This window comes from Channa argus, chromosome 21 (genome assembly GCF_033026475.1).
Source record: "Channa argus isolate prfri chromosome 21, Channa argus male v1.0, whole genome shotgun sequence".
NCBI lineage: Eukaryota > Metazoa > Chordata > Actinopteri > Anabantiformes > Channidae > Channa > Channa argus.
The window spans coordinates 10,062,130-10,086,717 of record NC_090217.1 but is presented as its reverse complement, the minus strand read 5'-3'; the positions used below and the strand labels follow the sequence as shown (position 1 = coordinate 10,086,717).

Sequence of the window (24,588 nt, the reverse complement as noted above, 5' to 3'; positions counted from 1 at the left end):
GATGTGACACTGTGGAGAGAGATGAGGAAAAAAGAGAAAATAACAGAGTGTGGGGTTCCACAAGTCATAACTCTAAAAAAATACAGCAGCAAACTCCTTCTCAGAGCATTAGTAGCTCAACACTTTATATTTAAGCGACAAAATCCCCCCAGAATTCCACTTTCTAATGAAGTCAGTCCCAGATGGGAAATCTACAAAGGCTTCACTTGATTTCAGGCGGTGGTTGAATTTTCTAAATCAAATTACCACTGTCCCACAAAGCAATTACAGTTTAGTGATTCTCTGTGTGTCTGCACAGTGTGCTGGTTGAATGCACTTCTCCATCTGCATGTACTTAGACATATTGCAGCTTCTGAACACTGATATGTTTTTTCTGCTAGTTTCTGGCCTTGTGTTGAGCAACACTGGAAACTAAAAGCAGAGAAAGACAGTTTTGATGTGTATTTAAAATTAGAATGTGTAAAAATATTACAGGAATTTTAGGAGCAGATAAATAAAATGCAGGTTTGTTGTAAACATGTCCTGCAGATGGCAGTGGTGTGACATTAACGTGACTGCTCAGTCTTCCTCATGAAGAACTGAGAAAAGATTCAGTTTTATAACTGTCCTCAAATGGTACTTGGACCTCATTTCCACCACTGGGAGAAAAAAAGGTTCTGATCTTTAAATAATGACTTAGTAACTTAAAATAATGAATAATGTTCTCATAATCTGCATATGTTAGACCTAAGTCAAAACCCAGAAAATAATGACTTTGTGTCACAAACTTATAATGTTGTGAAAGTATCTATTTTAAGTTACTAAGTCATAATTTTGAGAAAGTATTAAATTATTTTGAGTTACAAAAATTTTTAGTACAAGATAATATTATTTTTTCATCGATCCATTATCTGTAACCACTTATCCTGTTTAGGGGGGTGGCTGAAGCCTATACCAGCTTTCATTGGGTGAGAGGAGGGGTACACCCAGGACAAGTTGTCTTTCTCAGGGCCAACACAGAGAGACACAAAGACAGACAACCATGCACATTAAAACCTATGGGCAATTTTAGAGTTAACAGTCTTTGGACTGTGGGAAGAAACCAGGAAACCCTGAGGAAACCCATGGGGAGAACATGCAAACTCCACACAGAAAGGCCTACAACCTTCTGGCTGTGAGGCGACAGCGCTAACCACTCCACCACCGTGCTGCCCAAAGTCTTTCATTATTTTGAGAGAGTAATATTATCTTGTTAGTTAGTAAGTCATTATATTGACTTTTTTTTCTTTATTCAATAATTTTGTCTTCAAATAGTATGTTTCAATTCTTTGTTCCACGTTTTAGGTGTTTCAGCTCTGAGAATAAACCCCAGTTCTCTCTATTTGAGAAATTAAGCTCTACACAAAAAAAGAAATCTCCAATTCACCCACTTTATGTTCTATTTTGGTGACAAAGTCCATGATTTCCAAGCCTTGGTCTGGGTGCAAAAGCTCTGAAGAAGCCAAATCCTTATAACAATAGCTCACTTGTGTCACCACAGATCATGTTACTCTGAGAATTGCTCAGATTTTCCATTTCACAATAAAAGCTTCATCCTTTCATAATGAAGTGGAGGACTGCAGCAATGTGGCAATAATAGATCATTTAAGTTAGTTAAAAACTGCCCAAGATAAGTAACTCTTCTTGTCAATGTGAAGGAAAAGTACTCTGAGGCCTTAGGGATTCTAGCATAAAGTATGCTTAAAACACCAAAATAGCTGATGGTAACGGGTGTTGAGACACATGAGAACAGGTTTGTTTGCTATGGAGCAAAGTGGGTTGTCATAAAACAGTTTGACCATGTTTGATCCACAAAGAGAAAGAAAGGGTTCTTTCACAGATCATTGGAAAACAAAATGAAAGGAAGCCAGTTTTTTTTAACTTTACACTGACAGTATTGTCTGATAACCACTGATGTAAAATATTGTAGTTGAGTTGTGTATTAATTTTAAAATTAGTGGAAATTTAAATGTAATTAGATCTGTTAGTAATTGTATAAGCAATCTGGGTTCAAAGAAAACTGTAAAACATAAACACATACTGTAGCTCCTAGACCCTTTACCATTTATAATATACGACATGTTTAATGAGGAGAAATAACAGAAATAGGGTAATATAATTCACTTTATACATTTTTATATTTGACATTAATAAGATATAGTTCATACAAAAAATATCCATGAAAAGTTAATGTTTTTAAAAATATTTATTTAGCGTTATTATTTTATTTTTTTTATATTGTTTAACTTTTCAAAATCTGTATCTGTTTTCAACTTCATTGTGAGTTTAACAATAAACCAGTGTGAATTTGTCCAAAAGTCATTTGGAGGAATTTCAATGAGATTCCTAACGCTGCTGCTAAACAAAATGAAAATATGAAAATATTATTAATCATATCAAAAATAATTAGACTTGGGTTTAGTCTTGTCTGATGCCGGGCTGGAAGACATGAATAACACGAACAAACTGCATTTTACTGTGTGTAAAGCCAAAAAACTAAATGACAAATCATGCTGTTTTCCGATTTATCCCTCTGATTTAACAAACAGAGTTTGAGAAGATTAAAAGTTTTTTCTTCTCCACCCGATGTTAACGAGCTCAGCTGCCTGCTGGTTAGGAGACATTGCCTTCAGCTGAGTTTTTAAAAAGCCTCAGTCTGCTTGAGCACATGGTTACTGTGTGGCTCAGGGGGTGTTGTGTGCCCATTTCCTTCTGATTTCTGACTTTTACATTTGTTCTTTTAATATGTTTCTGTCTGTGTTTGGAGCCAAACCAAATAAAGCATATCTTGCCTTTCTGGCATCTTTGCATTGTTTTGAAGGAATCCATGTTCAATTTGAGCCCCGTTGCTTACTTGCCTTTGTGTTTGAGTTAATCCCTTTCTTGGGGAGCAGCAGAAGACGTCAAAAGTCAAAGTACAGCTTGAGTAATTAAAAACACCTACATTTGTTAGATACTCTGTCATCAACTGATGCTAACTGAGCAAATATTACTGAGTTCAGGGAAGCAGCATTCTTTAAAGTTTTCTCCTTGAGAGGGGAGCTGGAATAAGAAGGGCTTTCTGAAAGTGGGACAAAGGTCTTACCAGTTAGAAGATGTCCCCAGACAAAGCAGAATGTGTTGAGTCTGTGCAGCTACGAGCGTGCAAATAAGCCTGTTCCAGTACAAATGAGAAAAATGACAACAACTAGTCACGTTGCTGCTATTGGAGTGACTTACTGTCAGCCTGAAGGTTCAAAGCTTTAGACAGAAAGTAGAAGTGAACCTCACTTCAGGAGCGATGGGGCAGCCTAATCTTTGTAGAGACAAGTCATATCAGCAGTGGTTTGGCTGGAAGCAAATGAACCACAGAGCCAAAGACTAAACTCTGCTGGACCTCAGCAATAAAACCTGATAGATGCAGTCAGCAGGTCGAGTTAAATTATGAGATGACAGACTGCAGTGGTGCCAAAGAGTTGTTTCAGTGGTCAGTGCCAAACACAGCAGACAGGTCAAGACGGATAAGGACCATGAAAAGGGAGGCGGCATGAAAACTGGAGTGCTCATGAAATTCTGAGTATTTCAGTGTCTGAGTGCACCGGCCTGACTGACTGGGGTCAATCAGGGGTCGTAACTGGTACAGGGAAAGCTGGTTGGAGCAAATATTAAAAGGATTAAAAGTTTGATTCTAGTTTCTTGGTACCGACATAAGATGGGCAAAGAGTTGGCTTCTTGACTTTATGGCAAAGGACATACCAGACGTCACAAAAGAAAACGTGAAAGATCCTTGCAATTTCACGTTTCACAAATCTCAAGAGTTTGTCAGAGGAAAATATGAAAAGATGAGGAACGTGGTGAATAATTTCTTATGTCCAGCATTAAAAAAACTGATTTATGGCTAAAGTAGCAGGAGAGATAAGAGGCTGGAATAAGTTGAGACAAGTTGTCAGCTGTCAAGCTAATGTGTTTATTACAAGACCATAATTAAATTTATTCAAAAAGCAGAAGAACTATATTGTTCAGTCTCAACGACAGATGGCTATATATTTAACAAATTTAGCAGATGTTTTGACATAATATTTGGCTATACTACTGTATTTTACTGTAACGTCTTATTTGTGAAGGTCTTTTGTAAGTTGCAGCAGCTATTCAAAAATCCATTACAAAGCCTAAATGTGAAGCCTTATGTTCCTTATTTGAAGCAGGAATTTAATCAATCTGGTTGCAACATTTAAAACATGATATTTATTAAAAGCTGTGGTGTGTAAATCTGCTGCCATGAATCAATAAAAGCTGTAACATTACACCTATAGGTAGAAAATATCAAATGATTGTCTACAGCTAATGAAGGTAATGTTCATATTTTGTGTTTGAAAGACAATGTCCAAAACACAGACATCATGCATACAAATACAAAAGACAGAAAAACAGAACCCAAACAGAAGGACTAAAAATACTTATTATGCCCCAGTGGCTTTGTGTAATTTTACTGAAACGTGGCTTCACCACATTCTTCAGAAAGCTTTTTTTTCTGTAAAAATAGCTACACAACATTTACATGTGGCAGCTCCTGGATGTAAACACAATCTACAGAATCTACAGAAAAACGCTAGTTTTTAATTTGGTGGTGTTTAGTTAAGTCAAGTCAGCTTTCAGTACTTCCACATGTACAGTACATACATACAGAGAATTGAAATTGTGTTACTCTCAGACCCATGGTGCATACAGATAACACTAACAGTAGAGCCTAAAAATCTAGATCAAATATAAAATACAACTATACAATAAGGGCATGTAAAAGAGTAATAAAATATTTTTAAGTAAAATAAAGTAAATTAAAGCACCACAAGGCACATGGCAGAGTGCACCAGTGAAGTGAACAAACAGTGCAGATAAAAAGATTTTAGTGCAAAAAAGCTTATACAGTCTGATTAAAGTGACAAAGGGCTCAAAGAGCAGTTCTCCACTTAATGAAGCCAGTGAAATCAGGTATTGCTGCTGGCTGTTCTGGCTAACGAGACATCCTCTTTCATGCATGAAGACCTCGTCCTAAGAGAAGAAAGTCGATTTTGCTTATTTTGAGCTTCTATACAGAAACCGTAAGTTTTGGCTCAAACTCAACTTCTGAATCCACACGACAAAACAGCAAATTCATGTGAGTGATGAGGCTGCTCCATTGCACTTAACTTTGTGATGAATAACCAATCTTTTGTTCACTGTTAAATCATGGATGTGACACCCTCAGCAGCAGCCTTACTACACCACTAACGACAGTAGGTTGGAGGACAGGTTCTAAATCCTGAACGCATCTGTCAAACCCACTGCCTGCAAGAAAACATCAATCTCTCACGGCTTGTTTGTCACACGGCTGAACCATATGTTGAGGATTAATTGCAGAGTTTAGCTCTAACTGATACTATATACCGTAGACACACTGGAACAAATGAATGCTGTTATAATTAAGCCCTCTAGAAACAAAGAACAATATAATGGGTTTTATTAAATTTATGACTCATGTAAAGACATTTGTCTACAAAATTGCTTTCTGAGAGGCTGCTTAATTGAGCAACAAAGAACAGATTACGATGTAGAATCAGCAACTGTGATTTTTATCAAACATGTCAAACAATTTAGCACAAAATTGAATTTTCTTAGCATCAAGGGGCTGCAGTGAAACTACAGATAACTGTAGGAAAAAAAATCAAGGTCATCACCTGCCACAATAAATGCTGTGGGAAAGAGACACGAGTATCGACTGGAATTCAAATAACATGCAAACCCACACACTATCACACAGACAGGTTCAAGAGAAGCTGATTGTTTGCTACTGTCAAAAACAGCACATGCAAACAGGAAATAGAAGGGCAGTGGGAATGTGTGTTTATTTTCCTGCATTTCTCACAGGACTGCTGTCTGTCTGGTGTACAAAAGCATTCAGTGTCTCCATCTGACTTCATGCTGTGCAGCTCAGGATCGCTCAAAGCCACAGAAGTGTATTCGGAGATCCCAGCGTTCCCAAAGATGCCAATTATGCCAGACTGTATTTTTTTTTGTGTGTGTGTGTGTGTGTGTGTGTGTGTGTGTGTGTGTGTATGTGTGTGCGTGTGTGTGAAATGATACATTTAGAAAGTGTCCACTTCACAGAAAATATGTCTTTTATGGGTCTGAACATTTCATACTCATTTGAGCAGGAGCATCATATGTGCAGTGAAGAATGATTTTTTTACTCAAACATTCAAATAAACAAAAAGGAAATTATGAAGATTCAAGACATAACTTCTTTGCAGTCCATCTCTGCTGTGGGTTGTTGGACTGGCAAGTTTTTACAAAAGGTGAATTTGTTCAAAACTTTAAGTTGTGTAGTTTATATTTAGTCCTTAAACTTTGGTATAACTGTATTTGCTTTAAACAAACTAAATGTACAGTTTGAAACTATTGGGTCTCTCAACTATCAGTCACATTTATGTGCAGCCTTATACTGTGGAGAAAATTGACTTAGGTTAGTGGTCACCTTTGAACTTAATTAAACATGTATATGAATGTTAATTTTATATGATATTGTGATATTAGAAACTAGGATGCAACTGAAGCAAATGTGATGTTAAAACTTTAAGGCACAGTGATGGAAAAGTAGTTTAGTAGCAATTTTGTCTGCTGGGTTTTCAGGTTGAAAAAAGTAAATCAGTTACAAATGATTAAGCTATAGTGAGCAGATATGTTTTTCTATGAATTTATTAAAACATTTTTGAAAGGGAACTTTGTTATACTTATACATTCAGTACATAATTGCTTGTTTTATTGTTACCATAAGACCTTCTCTAAAACCTACTGAATCTACTTTTGAACTGAAAGTGGGGACACTGTAAGAGGAAAACAACAAATTGTAGAATCTGAAAACCTGTGTTATTGACTATTACATTAAAAATACAACACGAGCATTTTTCTCATGTTTGGACCTGAAACCAGTTTAATTTTTTGGTCTACATGTGCAACCCTCTGATAAATGGCTGTATATGCACTTGAATAAAAAACACTCAGTGTGATAGCATCAGAGCTGAATGGACCTCAGAGTCCATTTCCAACCCCAGTGCACTGCAGTCTGTCCATCGATGCGATGTCCCAATTCTGTTCGGTGTAATTTACACCAAGCACTGATGTGCAGAGCAGCACATGCTGAAACACACAAACATATTTGGATTATGCGCGATAAACACGTGGTTATAGGCGGAGATTACACCGGTTCAGCTCAGTCCCAGAGCTCTTCAGGAGACAGTGCTGGTGTGCGCCGCTCCAGCGGATGTAGATTAACAATACGTGGATTAATTCAAGTGTGTGGATGAGGACTAACAAATAATTTTTTTGTTCTACCAAACTAAAAATAGTGTATAGAAACGTCTCGTTTTGTTTTGTTCGACCTTTGTTTCCTGTGTGTTACGAACTCATTGTCGCCTCTTGAGGCCTTTGCGGGAAAAAAGCCCCCGCTCACATGTGGTTCTCACCAAAGCCCATCTAGCTGCTGACCTCCGGCCTCCGGGGGGCAGCGATGAGCCCCCGGCCCCTGGTGCCACTGCAAACAGGCGAAGGAGGCGCTGCAGTCAAAAAGAGACTCGGACAAGACCAATACATGTGACTTTGTTGCTTTACTTGACGTGTTTTCAGACTCTGTTTGTGACTTGTACAGTATAAAAGAAGCCCAGGACGATGAAAAACGTGTTGTTTTTGCTCATGTCCAGCTGGTTAATCGCCCCAAACCCGTTAAAAAGCAGCGCACATCTGCTCCCCAGCTTCTCTCCTCGGTGGTTTCCAGGACCGTCTCTAACGCTGTGAATGAGACAGTCCGGGACGGGGGCTATAGGCGGGGATATATGCGCACACCGTTAACTCTGATGCAGGCGCGAATGGGCTCGGAATAAAACGGGATCTCCAGCAAGTAGCGCGCATAACATGCGGTGGGAAGTGTCGGATTTTATTCCAGGGGAGAAATACTAAGGCTACAGGAGGATTGGGGGGGGGGGGGGGTTTAAATGCTCTGACACGGCGATGTGCGGCTGACAAGAGGTATGTTGTTTGCTTTAACACGGGGCTGGATGCAGTCAGGATCGGTGCGGTGGCTTCAATGCGTCAGTTAGGGCAACAGTGAAAAGCTGCTGCCATTAAAACACAGTTGTTGCCTATACAATGACCTAAAGTTCCTACATTAGTTTGTATTTTCCCTTTTCATATCGGGGGAAGGCAAGAAACACACAGAGGAGCTAGTTCATATTGGTCAGAGGTAGTTGCATAACTTTATATTGCAGTACGGTCAGATTTGACCATGTTTTCTCCTCATCCTCCAGCAATTGTTTGTTCATATTTAGAGTATATCGAGGACATCTTAATATAGAGGGATTCTGGTATTGGTGAGAGATTTTCCACATCTTAACATACCTGATTTATGATCCAACAGGAAGTGAGTGTGTGTGTTTGTATCTGCTGAGCCCTGCAATGATGAACATAATGGAAGGAAGACTGTGTTTGTAGTAATACTCAGCCGTACGAGCACAAATCAACAGTAAAATGTGTCATTTTTGCTGAGAACAACTAAATTGGTATTTTATTAAACTTTATAATTTATTTTTGTATTTGGGGGCCTGGGGGCTCAGTGGTAGAGCTTCAGAACACGTTCCGCTGTGGTGGTATTTAAGGGACATGCTGCATACATTTGGCTTCTTAAATTGCTTTTTTTTTTTTTGTCTTACTAACGATTTCTGAATCAAGGATCGATTTGATCACAAAAGACAAAAAAAGAGCAATTCATCACAAGTGAGAAAGGGGAACTAGGAAATTAATTTATTAGGACAAAGTTGCTGGTTAAACCAGATATACATTGAAAGTATTTGAAACTCTGAGCATCCAGATTGCATTTACAAATCTCTCTGACTTAATTTTTTCCCCTCTGTCATTCTCACATATTGACTTAGCAGTAAGTTATTTTGGCTTTAATTTTTCATACCTGTACAATAATAAACCATGTAAATCAATGTTAATTTCTGCAGACCCCCCCACCCCCCCACAACACCGTGTGGTCAGCTCAGCTCAGAGTCTTACAGGGTTAAAGGCTTATTGTCTCCTTCAAGCTGATTAGTTTTAACTTTTGAGACTCATGTGGCACTTTGGTCACTCAACTTCAATATGGTGATTGTTGCCAGCACTTGTGGAAATGTTTGCTTATGGCTTTTCAAAGTGCTTTCAGGATTTTGGATTAAAATCCACTACACGTCACCACTTTGTTGCACCCATGTTAAAGATGCCACAGCTTGTTTGTTTACAGAAACGCATCATGTTTCTACCAAAGTGCATGATTGACAGTACCTGACTGGAAAGCTGTTCTGTCTGATTATTGCCTGAAGCTTTTCACTAGGCCTGCTCCAGATTTTGTTAAACAGGCAGCCACCTCTCTCCTCAGCTGACAAGTTGATTTGGAAGTAATCTTTTAAATGCTTCTTCTATGAGCAGCACTGCTGCATTCAGCAGAGCAGAAGTAGAAAACTGAAAGGAAGGCAGGACGCTGAAATGTGTAGCTTTCATTTTAATATGGACGTCAGCTGGAAAATATTTTCTCAAAGGAATGTATTACTATTAGATGAGAGGAATGCTGCATGATACAAAGCCTATTTGCCAATAAACTCATGAAAATTTCACTTTACAAGGGCTTCAGATCCCTCAACACAGACTATCAAGCCAGGTGACAGATTGTCTGAGGAACAGGACCAAGTCTTTGTTAAATAAGCTTTTATTTTTGAAATGCTTCCTGACATCCTGTGGCCATTTTCAACCTCCATTGATATGAAATTTAACACAAACATTCATGATTCCCTGAGGTTGAATACCCACTGACTTAAGTAATGTGTGACAGTCTTCATCTAGCATCCTCATAAAAGTCAAACTTTTTTTTTTTATTGGAATCAAAAACCTTCATTTCTAGCTCCTTTCTGAGTTTAGAACTAAAGTGAAGTTGTTGAACATTCAACTGTAGTAAATAAGTGTGTTCAATACTTTTATAGTGTTGGGTTCTGACAACCACAACAGCGCTGATTACACCTGGAAATACAGTTCAACAACAGTGAAATAACACACAAGAGTCGACTTTTGTCTTTTACTTGCACAAGGGGAGCCCGGCGGGGTCTTAGTGACTTAACACTTCACCCGAACTCAGCCAACTCCACCGGGCTCTTCCTTGTTCACACTATTTATTGGGAAACAGAGATCAAAGCAGATAGAGAGTTCAATGCAGAAAAACAACTCCTTATAAGTACAGGCCAATGAAAAATGCAATTCATCACATAATGATAATGTAGCGTTGCATTGTTTCCTTGACCACTGGTCAACAGACTTTAAAGGTAAACTACAAAGGCAACTATCAAAGGCAAACTATCAAAGCTACATGGTGTCACTAATGACATCAGTACATAGACACATCACAAACATACGTTACATTACATTTAATGTTGGAAACAATTAACATCACTCAAATGCTAAAAAATGTTCTTTTTATTGCAAAATAATGATTCTATGCAGGAGATGGCAGTTATCTTTGAGGCTTGAGTGAGAGCTTAATTTCACTTTTGGGTGGTCACCTAAACTGTGGGACCACTCCAGTTGAAACAGTTAATCTCCACCAACAATCCAGCTCTGAGATTTTTAGCATCGCACCAAATAATCCTGAGTATGAAAAATCCGCCCACTGAACACACCTCTGTGTTTTCTTGCATCCCACATCAGAGGAGACAAAGAGGAAGTGACAGGAAAGCACAGGGCTGCTCCTTAATTGTTGCTGATTGTTCAGTCGTCTTTCCCAGACTGTTCCCTCCAATCAGTCCAGTCATCTGTGTGAGGCTCGGACAAAGCCGGGAGCTGTGTTGCCATGGTGAAGGATTGTTTGCATCCAGTCATGCCACTAGCCATGTGGACACACACACACACACACACACACACACACACACACACACACACACACACACACACACACACACACACACACACACACACGCACACACTTTGCTCTTTTGTCTATGCACCACTTTTTCTGTGGACCCCCTCCTGTTACCACCACCTCCTTGTTACTTTAAAAACTGGCCTCTGATTGCATCACTCTTTTTGGACTGCTCCCTACTGCTGCTGCTTTGAATCTGTCATATACTATAAGGTGTATTTACAATTAATTTGACTTTTGACCTTGTATTTTTTTTAATCTAGAAAAACATACTACTTGCGAGTGACATTTAGGGAAACATTTGCAAGTTTTAATGGCGGCGGCTGGAAAGATTAGCAAAAGGTCATGGGTTCAAACCTAATCAAGGAGTTTGTTAAAGTTTAATTTCATAATGGGCTCAGGCAGAATTGAGCTGAACAAGGCAGGAAATGAGCTCTTTGGTGGGGAATTTTCATTAAAACCCAGACGAGCATACATGTTTTTTCTTGTACATGTCTTAAATTGTTTAATGCCTATTTAAGTTTTATAAAATGCTGCCCATGTTTGATAAAACCTAAATAACACTTTGACCTGCTACGCTACTTACTCTCTAACTCTGCCCATCTGTGGCATCCTGAGAATGACACTGAAGGATAGGCCGTCTGAAGTCACAACTAAGTTTAGCTCCACATCCACAACCAAGTCAACACAGTATTCATGTCTGAAACCTAAAGGGGTTGTGGCAACACTTGTCCAATAGGGAGGATTAGTTCTAACATGGCAGCAACTTTTACTGTCCAGACTCTCCATCTTCTCAGTACTTTCTCATGCCTCGAAGTGGTCTCTGCACAAAATGTCTTTGCAATCCATCCATAGATGTCGAGACATTTCACTGAAAACCACAAATGTCAAACTTTACTTCCATCCATCCATTATTATCAGTCTGTCTCTGCTTATCCTCTTTGGGTCACGCGGGGGGCAGCAGTCTATCCCAGCTGTCATCGGGCACGAGGTGGGGTACACCCTGGACAGTTCGCCAGACTCTAAGGGCCAACACAGAGAGACACACACAGACAACCATTCACACTTACATTCACACCTACAGGTAATTTTGAGTCACCAATTAACCTTACATGCATGTTTTTGGACTGTGGGAGGAAACCTGAGTACCCGGAGAAAACCCACGCTAGCACGGGGAGAACATGCAAACTCTACACATAACAGCCACCTGGGGCATGAACCCACAACTGTCTAGCAGTGAGGTGGCAGTGCTAACCACCCTTCAAATTTTACACTTTCAAATTTAATTTAAAATGAATTATAATTAAGTTAAATTTATAATTTTCTACCAATATCGACGTCATTTCACTAAATGTTAGTCACATGTTCTCATTTTTATACAAACTGATAATTCATGACTCTAAACAAGAAGTGAACTCTACTGTCCTAGATTCTGTGTGCAAAGTTTACTATGTGAAGCACCGAGTCTGTTTATCAATCTGTGGCTAATGGAAAAGGAAATTACAACAGTTGCAGCACCTTTCCCACAGGTTCCGAGGTTCCTCCCTGTGCAGATGTATATGCTCGTGAGCATGTCTAAATATGGAAGTACACATTTACAATGAGGCTGAACCAAAATTGGAACATACATGTCCTGACATACTAATTTGTGTCTGCTCACCGTGTAGCCGAGATGATTTATTTATTCACACTTTGGAAACGGGAGCATCAAAGTAACTGTAATTTAGATCAAAGACATAACCGCAGGGCAAGTGGAAATAGTATGATGAAAATGCAGAGCAAGAACAGCAATGGCCGGGGAGAATGTGCGGCAGTGGTGGCTCAGACACGACAGTCAGTTACTACAATTAAGCAGAGTTCAGTTGTGTTGTGTTGTGGTTCGAGCTGAAGAATTTGATTAGTGTGACACTGATGGGTTTGAGGCCAGTGCTGTTATACACTGACATCAGGTTTCCAAGCTTTTATATCCTGTTTACTGAGCCTTACTGGAGATGTGTGAACCTACACGACCTGTGAACACCTGCTTCACACACAGCTGCCTGCTCCTATAACACAGTATTATGTGCTGCCTGGGATATAAGCAAACACCTGCTGGCAGATGTTGAGATATTTGTGTCAGGTGGCAGTGGAAAGAAGTCAAGGAAAGAAAATAACTCTAGTTTCAACTGCGGCTGCATCATTCTGCATAACATACCTTTAATTTTTTTACTCAATCAAGTTTCCCATTTTTTTCTCATGATTCTTAAGAGGCAAATTAAGATACTTGCATTCTATGCTTTCTATACAAAGACAGAACCTACACTATGAACAGTATTTAAAGTTGACCATATAAACCAGGGATTCCAACCCTGCTCCTCAAGATCCCCTACTCTGCTTTTTTTCCCCCTAATGATTCCTGTCCTACCCACAGCTAATTACCTGGATCAGGTGTGTTCAGTCCATCAGAACTAAAGTGATGTCTTCCACTTTGATCCAGGTATGAGCGGTGTGTAGGGCACTAGTCCATGGTTGAGAACCACTGGTATAAACTTAATCCTCTCGTCTGCTCTTTGTTATAACACCAATGCTTGGTCAGATACAGTTGATCTCCCTGCCAATACAAACACAACACAATCATTGTCACTAGAATGCAATCTAAATGCTATTAGTAGTGCAGCCCTAGCTGTTAGTGTTTGTCCTATAATGTCCACTCTTGCAGCTCAAGAGTGAAATGAATAATCTTTCAAATTAATTATACTTGTTACCTTAGTGGAACAAGTGATATGTTGTTTCAATTCAAGATACTTGTTGACTAAATATTTCTTTTGGACTTGAATGAGGTCATAATAACTAGATTCCTTGTTTTCATGATGGGGTCGTGATAATTGTACCAAGAGAGAGTGAATGGCTTTCTAAGTGTGACACAGAGAGAGAGATCTGGTTTACACGTTTGTGTCAAATGAGTTTCTCCTCTTGGTTCAAACCTCACTGTGAGTTGGACATCGTTCATCACTGAATAAACATTCTGTTACGACATTTCTTCCACAGCTGTGAAAATTAAAGGCGTCATCACATTTTCTGTTAGGATACTGATTGTTATTGAGACACTGTCACAGCCCTCTTGTTTACAAGCTGTAAATAAACCTTCCAAGTCATGTTTTAGCAAGCAAAGAGAAGGTTTAGGACTCTGGAGGAGAGAATCATAACATGTATGCTGCCCTGGTTTCTGTCCATGGACCAGCCGTTTTATGAAATGTGAAAACAATGATGTCAGATCATATTTGTATATGTTGCAGTTTGATCAGAAATGTACAGTATAGTCTTTTGACCTTGTAAACCTTCAGTTTTGCTTTTACACTGCAACTTGGGAAACACATGTTCATTGGGGTACACAGTTCAGTATGTGCATTCTTTGTACCACTGCCACAGTTATTGCTGCTGTTATGTCTCATTTATTTCCAAAATGTGTGCTTTGCTTTTTCAGGCCACTACAGCTCCCTGCTCTTCTTTTCATTCACCTCTTGTGCTTTGTTTTTCCATCTGTCTCTTTGCCTTTTCACCCTCATTCTCCCCTTTTTTTTCTGCTGCTCAGTGTCCCCTCTATCCCCTGTCCCATTGAGCTGTATTCATAGGAATGGTCTAATTTACTGGGCTGTAAAAGGCACAGAGTATTACAAATCATCCCGTTCCTACCAATTGCAGGCCTTGCCCCTACCAGATGCCTTCAGTGCAGTCTCAATAGTAAAAGGCCTTGAGGGGGACCAGTAGTTAAATTGCAGGAGGGACTTGAGTCCCACTCCAGCTGTGATGAAGACAGAAGATGGCTAAATTGTTAAGGGAGGCCTCAAGCGATTTGAAAGTCAAGGATCAGAGCTGAACTGATGGCCCAGTCAGGGAAAAAGAGCAGTTCTGCCCAGTAGGGATGCAGAAATCTGAGCATTAGGCACCTGCTCCTTCACTGCTCCGTTGCTCTGGAGTGCTGTCGTGGGTTTGCCAGGTTTGTAATGACTGCCTCACTGCTGAGGTGCTTGTGTCAGCAGTTTGAAATGGCTCTCGTTCTGTGGGCATGTGACCGCTGTAAGCCTTTCCCTCACTGACACCAGCAAATGAAAAATACATTGGGTGAGGCCTGTTAGACGGTCACAATCACTGCACCACAAGTGTGTCCTTGAAGCAATTCATCAGCAGCATTTCAGGAAACTGTTTGAGAAGAACAACTGTAAGTTGTTGAGGGTTGTTGGATTGTAAGAAAATGCTTTTGCTTTGCACAACCATGTGGTGCTCGGTTGATATTTTTTAAAAAAACTTAATTTTATCCTAAATGTTGGGCTGGGAATGTTGTATTTTAGTAAGTTTGTATTGTGACAAATGGCCAAATGGGTAATTCCAAGTAACCTGCAATTGAATCTGAATACAAAGACTTAAACCTGCATTGATGTATTTCATGGCCATGTGGGGGCAGTGGAAAAAGCCATGGGGGAATTACTGAACAGACCTACTGAGTGCAGCCGCAGGGGCTTCAGAAGTCAGAAGGGCCATAGACTAGAGGGTCTGAAGTTGCCACTGTACGAAAAGACAAAAAATGGATGCAAAATGACCAAAAGCCGACACAAAAGACCTGAAAACAGACACAGACAGTTGTTGCATTTCAAAGGATTTAGGTCTGAAAGATGGACGGAGAGTCAATAGTGTATACACCAACATTTCATTCATCACACATGTTTGCTTGTTGTAACCTGCTGTTAATGGTTAAAATCCCATGTTAGTGGTTTAGCCTTTGAAGAGCTACAGCTGAAGAGAGCTCATCTTTGTTGGGGTGCATCTCCACAAGCTTTACAATGTTGGGCTGTATTAAGTTTCAAGAGTTTTGTGGCTTTTGTTTTTGTTTTGTTTTTTGCAGTGACAGGATCTTACATGTTACAATATTGTTCTAATAAATGTGCATCCTGATAAAATAATGGGAATATTTCCATCTGCTTATGTTGATGCTAATAGTGAAGTGCGACTACCATAAATATTAAATCCCTGATTTCAAATTAATGTTTGCCATGGTAACAACAAAAGCGTTTTTGTAGAAGTCTGTAGAAGAGAATTTGTAATTATTACTAAAAGTTTTTTTAGTAAATTTTTACACTACTCATTAATGAGGAAAATACAGCCCAAGTAACTTAAAATCATGACTCAGCATAACTAACTTATTAAAGGACATTTCTGTCAGCCAGTTGCTAAAATAAAAAAATCAAAATTATCTGTGAATTTGTCAGCTTACTGCAACTTTATCATTGTTGTCTTTTGTTGTTTTTCAAGCAATGAACTGTGTTTTTTGATTGTTTTTTCAGGATGGATAATAAAACATCACATCCACATGGTGTGGAAGAATGATAACCTCTGAATGAAGGCCATGGAGCTAAAAGTGTGGGTGGATGGAGTGCAGCGCATCGTGTGTGGGGTTACAGAGTTCACCACATGCCAGGAAGTGGTCATTGCTTTGGCACAAGCCATTGGTAAACTTAAGTCTCTATATAAAATAAACAGTGCCCATCTTTCTAGCACACAGGCTGAACCGTAGATTATCAGCAATGTTCTCATTTCTCATGTGAAATATTATGGTTTATGAATTCTCAGTCCAGTATAAATACCCATTAAAGTCTTGGAAAATGCAAAAGGTCAACTAATAACAAAGAACTACAAATTGTAGCGGTACCACAGTGAGGTGATATTCTCTGACTTTCTATGCTACACACTAACTAAAGTGGTATAAATGATATTTTGTCCTACACAAATCCCCATGGACACACTGTATTCTGTGATGTGGACTGTGTCTAGTATTGGGCTAGGCAGGTTGTCAGACATGCTGGAGATGATAAATTGCATTAAAATGAAAAGTGACTTGAGGGCACAAAGAGATTTTCACCATAAATGGGCTGCACAAAATGAGATGAGTCATGCTGCAGACTTTTCTTTATTGACACGCTCTGTGCAGATGCAGAAACATACATTGACACTTGTGCATGTAACATTTTCTTCAGATGGACAGCTGCATACTGTTATATGAACTACTATAACGTTCGATTTCTCACTAACCCCTTAAGTGAAGGCGGCTTTGTAAAAGGAGTCTTTCTCTGTGACAGCGTAGCAGGAGTTATGGCGTTCGCGGTCCTGCGTGTTCCCCTCTGCCTTTTGTCCAGGCCAGGGCGCTTTGATGTGAATGGGTGTAGTGATGAATGTGCCTCTTTTACAAGGACCCTTACTGTGCCAGACAGAATGTGAGGCTGGGATGGGCAGGGAGTAGCGCTTATCTCTATGTGTATAGACAAGAATGCAAGAATACACAGACACACACATACAGTAGACCTGTTAACCGCTGAACCTGTTCCCTTTCCCAACACAGTCACAGTTGAATTTTACCTTGTAAAGCTGTTTTTTGAGCAAACACAGACACAAGTTCAAAAGTCCTTCAATCTGCCAGTGTTGTAGGAGCATGAAAGGGTTGGAAAAGTATTTTATTGAAATAAAAAGTGTGTATGTGTACATATCACAAGGCCAATGCACAAAAAATTAATTTTACTACTAGTTTTTGAAATGCTGTGTTGTGTGACAATAAAACCATGTTCCCTGTTTAATTTTTTGCAGCATGTTTGGCATTTATAAACAGGTTACCAAGCCAGTAAATAATGATTTAACAGCCATAAAGCTGTCATAACAAGAATAGGGAATGTTGTTTTTGCAACTAATGTATTCAAGTGTGCCAAGAATTTATTCAGCTAAATCAGTCTAAGTCCCAGATGAAACCCATTTTTCTAATTAAAAAGCAAAGCTATAGTCAAGTAAATTTTAAACAAAAAAGTGCTATGGGGACATTGAAAACTTTGTCTTTGAAAAACTTTGTACAGATTAAAATTCAAATCAATTCCAGTTATTTTTCCCATTTTAACATTTGTTTGTGGAAAAAGGCAGTTGGCAGAACCAGACACGTGGAACAATATTCTTTGCAACTAAAGTGCAAACAAACCCACAAAATTAGTTGGCAAGGCAGAATACAGGAATGAGTCTGGAGTAAGTCATGTGCTTTAGCTATAAAAGAACAGCATTAAAGAAAACTTAATTCTCTTTTTTTTATCTTAGTAATATGTATGACTTAGTATGAATTTCAGTGCCCTGGAAAGATGAGAAAAAGCCACAATTTTGATTTAAATGTTGGCAAAATCCCTTTTCCAACCAGTGTCATCCACCTTAAACACATCTACAGAAGCTGTCGATATAAAAAACAAAACAAATGCTGTTCCAGATTTGGTAAAAAGGTGGTTAAGAAAATGTGTTTAGAGTTTTTTTATACGTTGAAACTGTGTAATTAAAACGTTATTTTGTCCCAGGACGGACCGGCAGATATACTTTAATTGAGAAATGGCGTGACACAGAACGCCACTTGTCTCCACACGAAAACCCTGTGGTGTCCCTCAACAAGTGGGGTCAATATGCCAGCGACGTGCAGCTCATCCTCCAGCGAACTGGGCCGTCCGTTAGCGAGCGGCCCACGTCTGATGGACAGGCTCGGGTCCCAGATCGTGGCTTCTACAGGCAGAGCCTCCCACCTCTGGCCAAGCTCCGCCCGTCAGGGACAGACCGCTCGCTTAAACGTAGGGAACCAAAACGCAAGTCTCTGACCTTCACTGGAGGGGCCAAAGGTCTACGAGACTTATTTGGGAAAAGCAGAGATGCTGAAGGTAGAGTGTTTAGTTTGTGTGGTTATTTTTCCTCCAGTATATTGATGGTTAATGGTATTTTTGGCTGTTTTGTTCCCCTTTCCTTTGTACCTCGATTTTTATCTTTGTCAACAATCCAAACACCATCCTTTCTTCTCCCCTTCATGCATGCTTCCACCCAGCCAAACCCCAGCAGCGTGTTCTGAGCCTGAACCTGAGCAGAGTAGGAGCAGGTGGAGTAGTATCTGTACCTGGGAGTCCCACCACGGAGCTGAGCAGGCTGGTGCAGCTGCAGAGAGACAAACTCCAGGCCCTGGAGAGCCGACTGCTGGGCTGTGAGGCCGAGCTGCGAGACTGGGAGGAGGTTGTCGCCAACGCCAATGAAGTGAGTTCAAATCACAGCTGTAAGTGCTGTTACTTACAGGTAATCTACTATAGATGTTTGCCACCTGCACTCTTTAAACCCTTAAAATGTCTTGTGGCTATCAAGTTTTAAATCTCTACATCAGCTATTTCTCTTTGGCCACGTATTAGTATTTTAGATTCTCTCTCTGTGGGAAGAAAATGTCCAAGTTGTTTATCCTTCATCAGGGAGAGAATCTGGAGGAGGAGCTGCTGCTTTTAGAGCAGCAGGTGAGGAGGAACGATGCTGAGATGGAGGAGGAGGAATTCTGGCAGAATGAGCTGCAGATAGAGCAGGAGAGTGAGCGACAGCTCCGACAGCAGCTGTCGGAGCTGCAGGCATGTGTGCGGGACTGTGAGGCCAAGCTCACAGAGTACTTAGCGCGAATACAGGTGAGCTGGGCGTCACTGGGGAGCTGCCCTCTGGGATTTTTGCTCAGGTTGCTTTCGTTCGACAACCTAAAATGCTGGAAGTAAACTAGTTATAAACTAAAAATGCACTTGTAATGTTGACTTTTGTACTTTCTTTAACATCTGCCATACTGTTGAATTGTTATAGATTCTTGTGTAAGTCCACTATTTTCTAATTACGAATGGATTTGGATGATGTGGGGGTGAGAGAAACTAAAGGCAGAATGTTTTCATGCTGTTTTTTCGAATCTTTTATCTACCGTCATGTTTTGTAGAGCATGGAGACAGGACTGGAGCAGGACCGGCTACAGCAGGAGGACGAGCTCAACCAGAAGATCAATGAGGAGGAGGTACAACCCAATCCACCTTGGTTTCCAAAACATATCACGTTAGATTTGGCTGTTGACTGTACGTTTGGAACTGTAACTATAGCTCATGAAATCCAAGTGGCACATAACTTATTTATTAAGGACATCATATTTGCCCATTGTATGGCTACAAAGAATGAATTCAGCACACAATATGTGACCTCTGTGCCTGTGCTAAAAAGTATAGGTGAGTGTTAGCTTTTCCTCTTACACGTTGGAATTCAGGTGCAGGCACAGCTGGAGAAAGCCAAGGGAGAGCTGGAAATGCAGATCCAACAAACAGCACAGCTGGAGAGCAGCTGCAGGGCGTTGGAGCGCTCTCTTGGCCACTCCGCCAAGAGTTTGCAGGTCAGCTCAGATTCTGCTATTTACATTTTTTAAATTATTTTGTTTTTAACACCCAAACCTCAAAATTGTCTGGAATTTGAGGCAGCTCCAGTGGCATTCTGTCTACCCTGAAGTATGCTTAAGATTAGATGTCAGAAAATGTTTTAAAAATCATTATTAAAAAAGTTGGATAGGTTGGGCACTGCAGTGTGTGAGTGTGAAATCAGTCCCCTGCACACAGGTGGAACCACAAAAATCTAAGCTCATTAAGTTGTGGGCAGTGGAGCGAAGTTTAATCTGTAGCCTGCAGGGATGTGCAGTGAAACCTCGGCTGCGTGAATCATAGTATGAGTTGTGCTCTATGTACCGACGAGGTCCAGTAGGGTGTGGTAAGCATGAGGTAATGAAACGAGGAAGGGGGAGAGGGTATTACAGCATTCTTCGCCTGATTAGAGAAGGGCCTGAATAAGTACACAATCCCTCGCTTGCAGTTGCGTAACCATCTGAGAGTTAACTGGCTTCTGACTTGTGAAGAGAACCTTACCAGAGTATGATTGCTTATTGATTTTCACATATTGAATCCGCCTCAGTTAGAGCTGAGTGACTCTAGAAAAAGACTTAAAGTACTTTTAAGCAAATTAAATAATGCATGTCGTTGCACCTGCAAGAAATCTGTATGAAGTATCTCCAAATTGAATACTGATTTTAGGATTTTACAGGTGACTAAGTTGTGTATCATTTAATTTACTCATTATGTCGACCCAATTTATTTATGATAGCGTTTTTCCCTCACAGGAGAAGGAGCGGGAGCTAGAGCAGCTGACAAAAGAGCTACGTCAGGTCAACCTGCAGCAGTTCATTCAGCAGACTGGTACCAAGGTCACTGTGCTGCCTGCTCAACCTACAGGAGAGAACAACAATGGTACACACACACACACACACACACACACACACACACACACACACACACACACACACACACACACACACACACACACACACACACACACACACACACACACATAAATCCATATACACTAACCAGATACTTTATGACTTGCAACATTACCATCACTTGATTAAACAGCTCAGTTTAATATCCACCTTCTCTGATGTTAGATGCAGTAATAAACATCAGACTTACACTAGATATTGTCTTTACATGTGAATGGACACAGTGTCACCTTGTGGTCGTTTCAAGAAGCACAGGTTAAATTTGGTGAGACGAGACTGCTGTACCATTACAGCTTAAGTCCATAACCCCATTACATGGACCAAATCGCTAGCAGCCCTGAAATGCTCCAGGCGTTTCACAACAATTCAAAAAGAAAATCCCCTATTTTCATTCTGAAAAGAAAAATCCCCCAGAATGTTTTCTTTTCATGTGGTAAACTTTCTCAGATCTCCTCAAGTTCAGTTTAATGTTTTCTTTGAGACACACACACACACACACACACACACACACACACACACACACAGCAGGTAATTTATAAGAATGATTTTTTTCTTTGGTTAAACATTGTCCATCCTTCTTTATAGCTTCTAAATAAATGTTTGTGTCTTATTTCTAGAAATGGAGACTGGTTCCCTAAAAAGACTTGGCTCCTCACGACTCTTACCCAGCAACCTCCGTGCTCTTCAAAGCACCATCTCCTCCAGTCTTAACCCAGAGGGCATCTATGTTTGACCTGCACAGACCTTCAAGGAGACTTTCTTTGGGGAGTAGAGCAGCGTGATGTTATACAGGACTGTTTGCTGAAATGCTTCTGAAACAAACCCAGCTTGAGGAACATCCAACAGTGGAGGGTGTTAGAAAGAACATGACATGGATGCTCAGATGGTTGTCATGAAAGATAATATCTGTTTTGCAATGCCTCTTCTTTCAGGACTGAGACTGATGTCAATATCCATTTGCAAACTAACATCAATCTACAGCCTCTACAGCGAAGGATGTGTGAAGGGTCTTCTTACATAACTCTGAGCCAACAGACATGTTAATGTTCAGTCAGGAGGCTTGAGGCACGCAGTGCAGATGATGTGGAGAGAAATCTAGGATGTGAATTTTGGACACACAAAAAATATGTCATGCACGGACATGTGCAAGCACTAACACCACACTTGTGCTATAACCACAGCAATATTTGATTGCCTTAAGTAAACCATTTAAAAACTGGACTCTATGTGCCATATGAATCTATTATTGGCACCAGTTCAGGTGAACCCTGGTCAAGATGTCAGTACAAGTTAACAACAGCTTCAATCCTTTTCTTCCCTGTAAATTTTTGTATTGATTTAGATTGGAAGTTAGCTTCATATTTGATTTTGGAAACATCTTTACTCAAATACATCCTAAAAAAGAAATAAAAGAGGAAGCAGATTAAATGGTGCCAAAGAATAACATAAACTATTTGTGACTTTGCTGAAATAGCTCCAGTCTGACTCATTTTTAGTTTGCAATATATAGGAGCCTCCACTTTGTTTATGAGCAATGATGAAGACCTTTGAGCCTTCTGTTTGAATGCAGCCTGGAAGACAATGATTTCATACCCTGGTTGATCACTGGGTGGCAGCAAAACATGTATTTTTTAACCAGCTGAAAGTTAACTCAGTGAAAGTTAACTCTGCTTTGTTGTGCAACAAAGCCAAAGCACTTTAGCTTTTAGCAAATTAACTGAGGTGCCATTTACTATATCGGCCCAGTGTTTGACATGATCCACAGTGGTCATTAAGCACGAAATCATTCTGTCATTTGTCCCATCAGTTTTCTAACATTTTAACAACCTAAAGATGTCTCATATGAACCAAAGCCAGTGTAATTGATGGAAAGATTAATAGGTAGATGAATAAATATTCTTATTTAGGTGTCAGGAGGTAGGAAAGCCCAGTTTGAAATTCAATGGCCAATATTTTTTCAGGCCCCTTCTTTTCTCCACAGGCTAAAATAGATGCAATTAAGGCAACTTAAATTCATTAGCAGAGTGATCTTTAAAACAGATTAAAAGTATAATTTTCTCTGGCTTTCTAGGAAACAGGCATAAGATGAAACAAGTAAGGGCTCGAACATGTGTCAATAACATCTGGAGATTGTGTATCACATCCAGTATTACTTGTAAATGTGCACAAAACACTTGCAGTTATAAACGCCTGGACATATTGAAGTTAGAAGTGTGACTTTAAGCAATGTGCGTGTGCATGTGTGAGAACTTTGCATACTGAGTTTCACACAGTTTTCTGCTTTGACTTTGTGCTCAGAGCAGTTTGCAAAGCAGCTCTTTTGTCTTTGTGCAACTCACTTTTCATTTTTTACAAGTATAATCATATACCCATTCACATAAGTGATCACAGACTTTGAAATCATTTCACAGGCTCCACATCCTACTTGAGCCCAAAACGAAGAAGCTCGTGTTTGTGCTGTGAATATATAATAGGAGTGAATTCCTCCTTTTAGAGCGAATGGTAGTGTTTGGTTGTTTGCTCTGCAGTGCAAAGGTAACTAGAAGAAAGGAATTCACATGACAACATGGCAGATTCTTTTCAATTCTCACACATTGTTTGTTACATTAGTTTTATTTTTTGCTTCCCCTTATGCAGCAGTATTGTCATGGCAACAACATCCGCTGTGACACAGACTTATAATAATAATAATAATAATGATAATAAAAAATAATAAATAATAAAAAAGATCACATCTTGTTGACTGAAAGTTTTGAATAATGGCATGCCTTACTAAAAAAAGTCAACATGTCTACATATGACATTGGTCCATGGAATATATAAATGTAGAAGCCTGAATAGTGCAGAGTGCTAGATAGGTTAGATTTTAATGCTGCTAGTCAATAGGCAACTCTGCATGCATGCACCAGCAGGCGGTTTATTGTTTATTTGGACTCCTAATTAGTTGCTCCTAAAAATGCAAGAGTTTATTTTTAATACGTTTTGATGTTGGTTTGTTTTGTCCCTTTTTGCCTTGTTGACATTTACACTGATGGGATATGAGTATAGTTAAAGAGCAGACAGGCAGATATTGGCAGAAAAATGGCAAAATCTTCTCGGTTTTTTCATATGACTTTGGCAAAAAATAGCCTTTATGAATGTAAAAGTGATCTGCCGAGACAATGTTTGCCATCATTGATGGTCTTTGTTTTCCAGCTTCAAGCTCATCCCAATAATTCTTCTGATGTGCCATCAATGATCCTTTTCAATAAAAGTGCATATACAAATGTGATTATGGAGTCATTATGGGAACAGCCATCAAGTGGTTTTGAAAGCTATTTTAAAACCGCTGCGGCTCAGGGATATTTCAAGGCATAGAATTACCCAGACAAGAATGGGCAGAAAGTAATTATGGATAAAAGCTGTTCATGATGTCTCGAGCCATTTGACAACTTAAATTGTATATTTGCTCTCATGGGGACTTGAGCAGCTGTTT

General features: G+C 39.7%; 1 protein-coding gene across 3 annotated transcripts; it reads left to right on the top strand.

The window, feature by feature from the left end:
• Positions 1-7,601: 7,601 nt before the first annotated feature.
• On the top strand, positions 7,602-24,384 carry rassf8b (Ras association domain family member 8b). 3 transcript variants are annotated; one of them, XM_067490526.1, is made up of 9 exons: positions 7,609-8,055; positions 16,288-16,452; positions 18,322-18,672; positions 18,834-19,036; positions 19,243-19,446; positions 19,740-19,814; positions 20,058-20,180; positions 20,955-21,081; positions 21,731-24,384. In XM_067490526.1, the coding sequence occupies exons 2-9, from the start codon at positions 16,341-16,343 to the stop codon at positions 21,844-21,846; spliced, it is 1,311 nt and encodes a 436-aa protein (XP_067346627.1). In that variant the 5' UTR covers positions 7,609-8,055; positions 16,288-16,340; the 3' UTR covers positions 21,847-24,384. The 3 variants fall into 3 exon arrangements, with proteins under 3 accessions (XP_067346628.1, XP_067346630.1, XP_067346627.1); XM_067490527.1 differs by lacking the exon at positions 20,058-20,180 and having other exon boundaries at positions 7,602-8,055; XM_067490529.1 differs by lacking the exon at positions 19,243-19,446 and having other exon boundaries at positions 7,603-8,055.
• The last annotated feature ends 204 nt before the right edge of the window (positions 24,385-24,588 follow it).

Coding starts and splice junctions, on each gene's coding strand:
- rassf8b (XM_067490526.1), top strand. CDS start 16,341: ATGAAGGCCATGGAGCTAAAAGTGTGGGTGGATGGAGTGCAGCGCATC. Junction 19,447..19,739: donor AGTACTTAGCGCGAATACAG/GTGAGCTGGGCG, acceptor CATGTTTTGTAG/AGCATGGAGACAGGACTGGA. Junction 20,181..20,954: donor ACTCCGCCAAGAGTTTGCAG/GTCAGCTCAGAT, acceptor TTTCCCTCACAG/GAGAAGGAGCGGGAGCTAGA.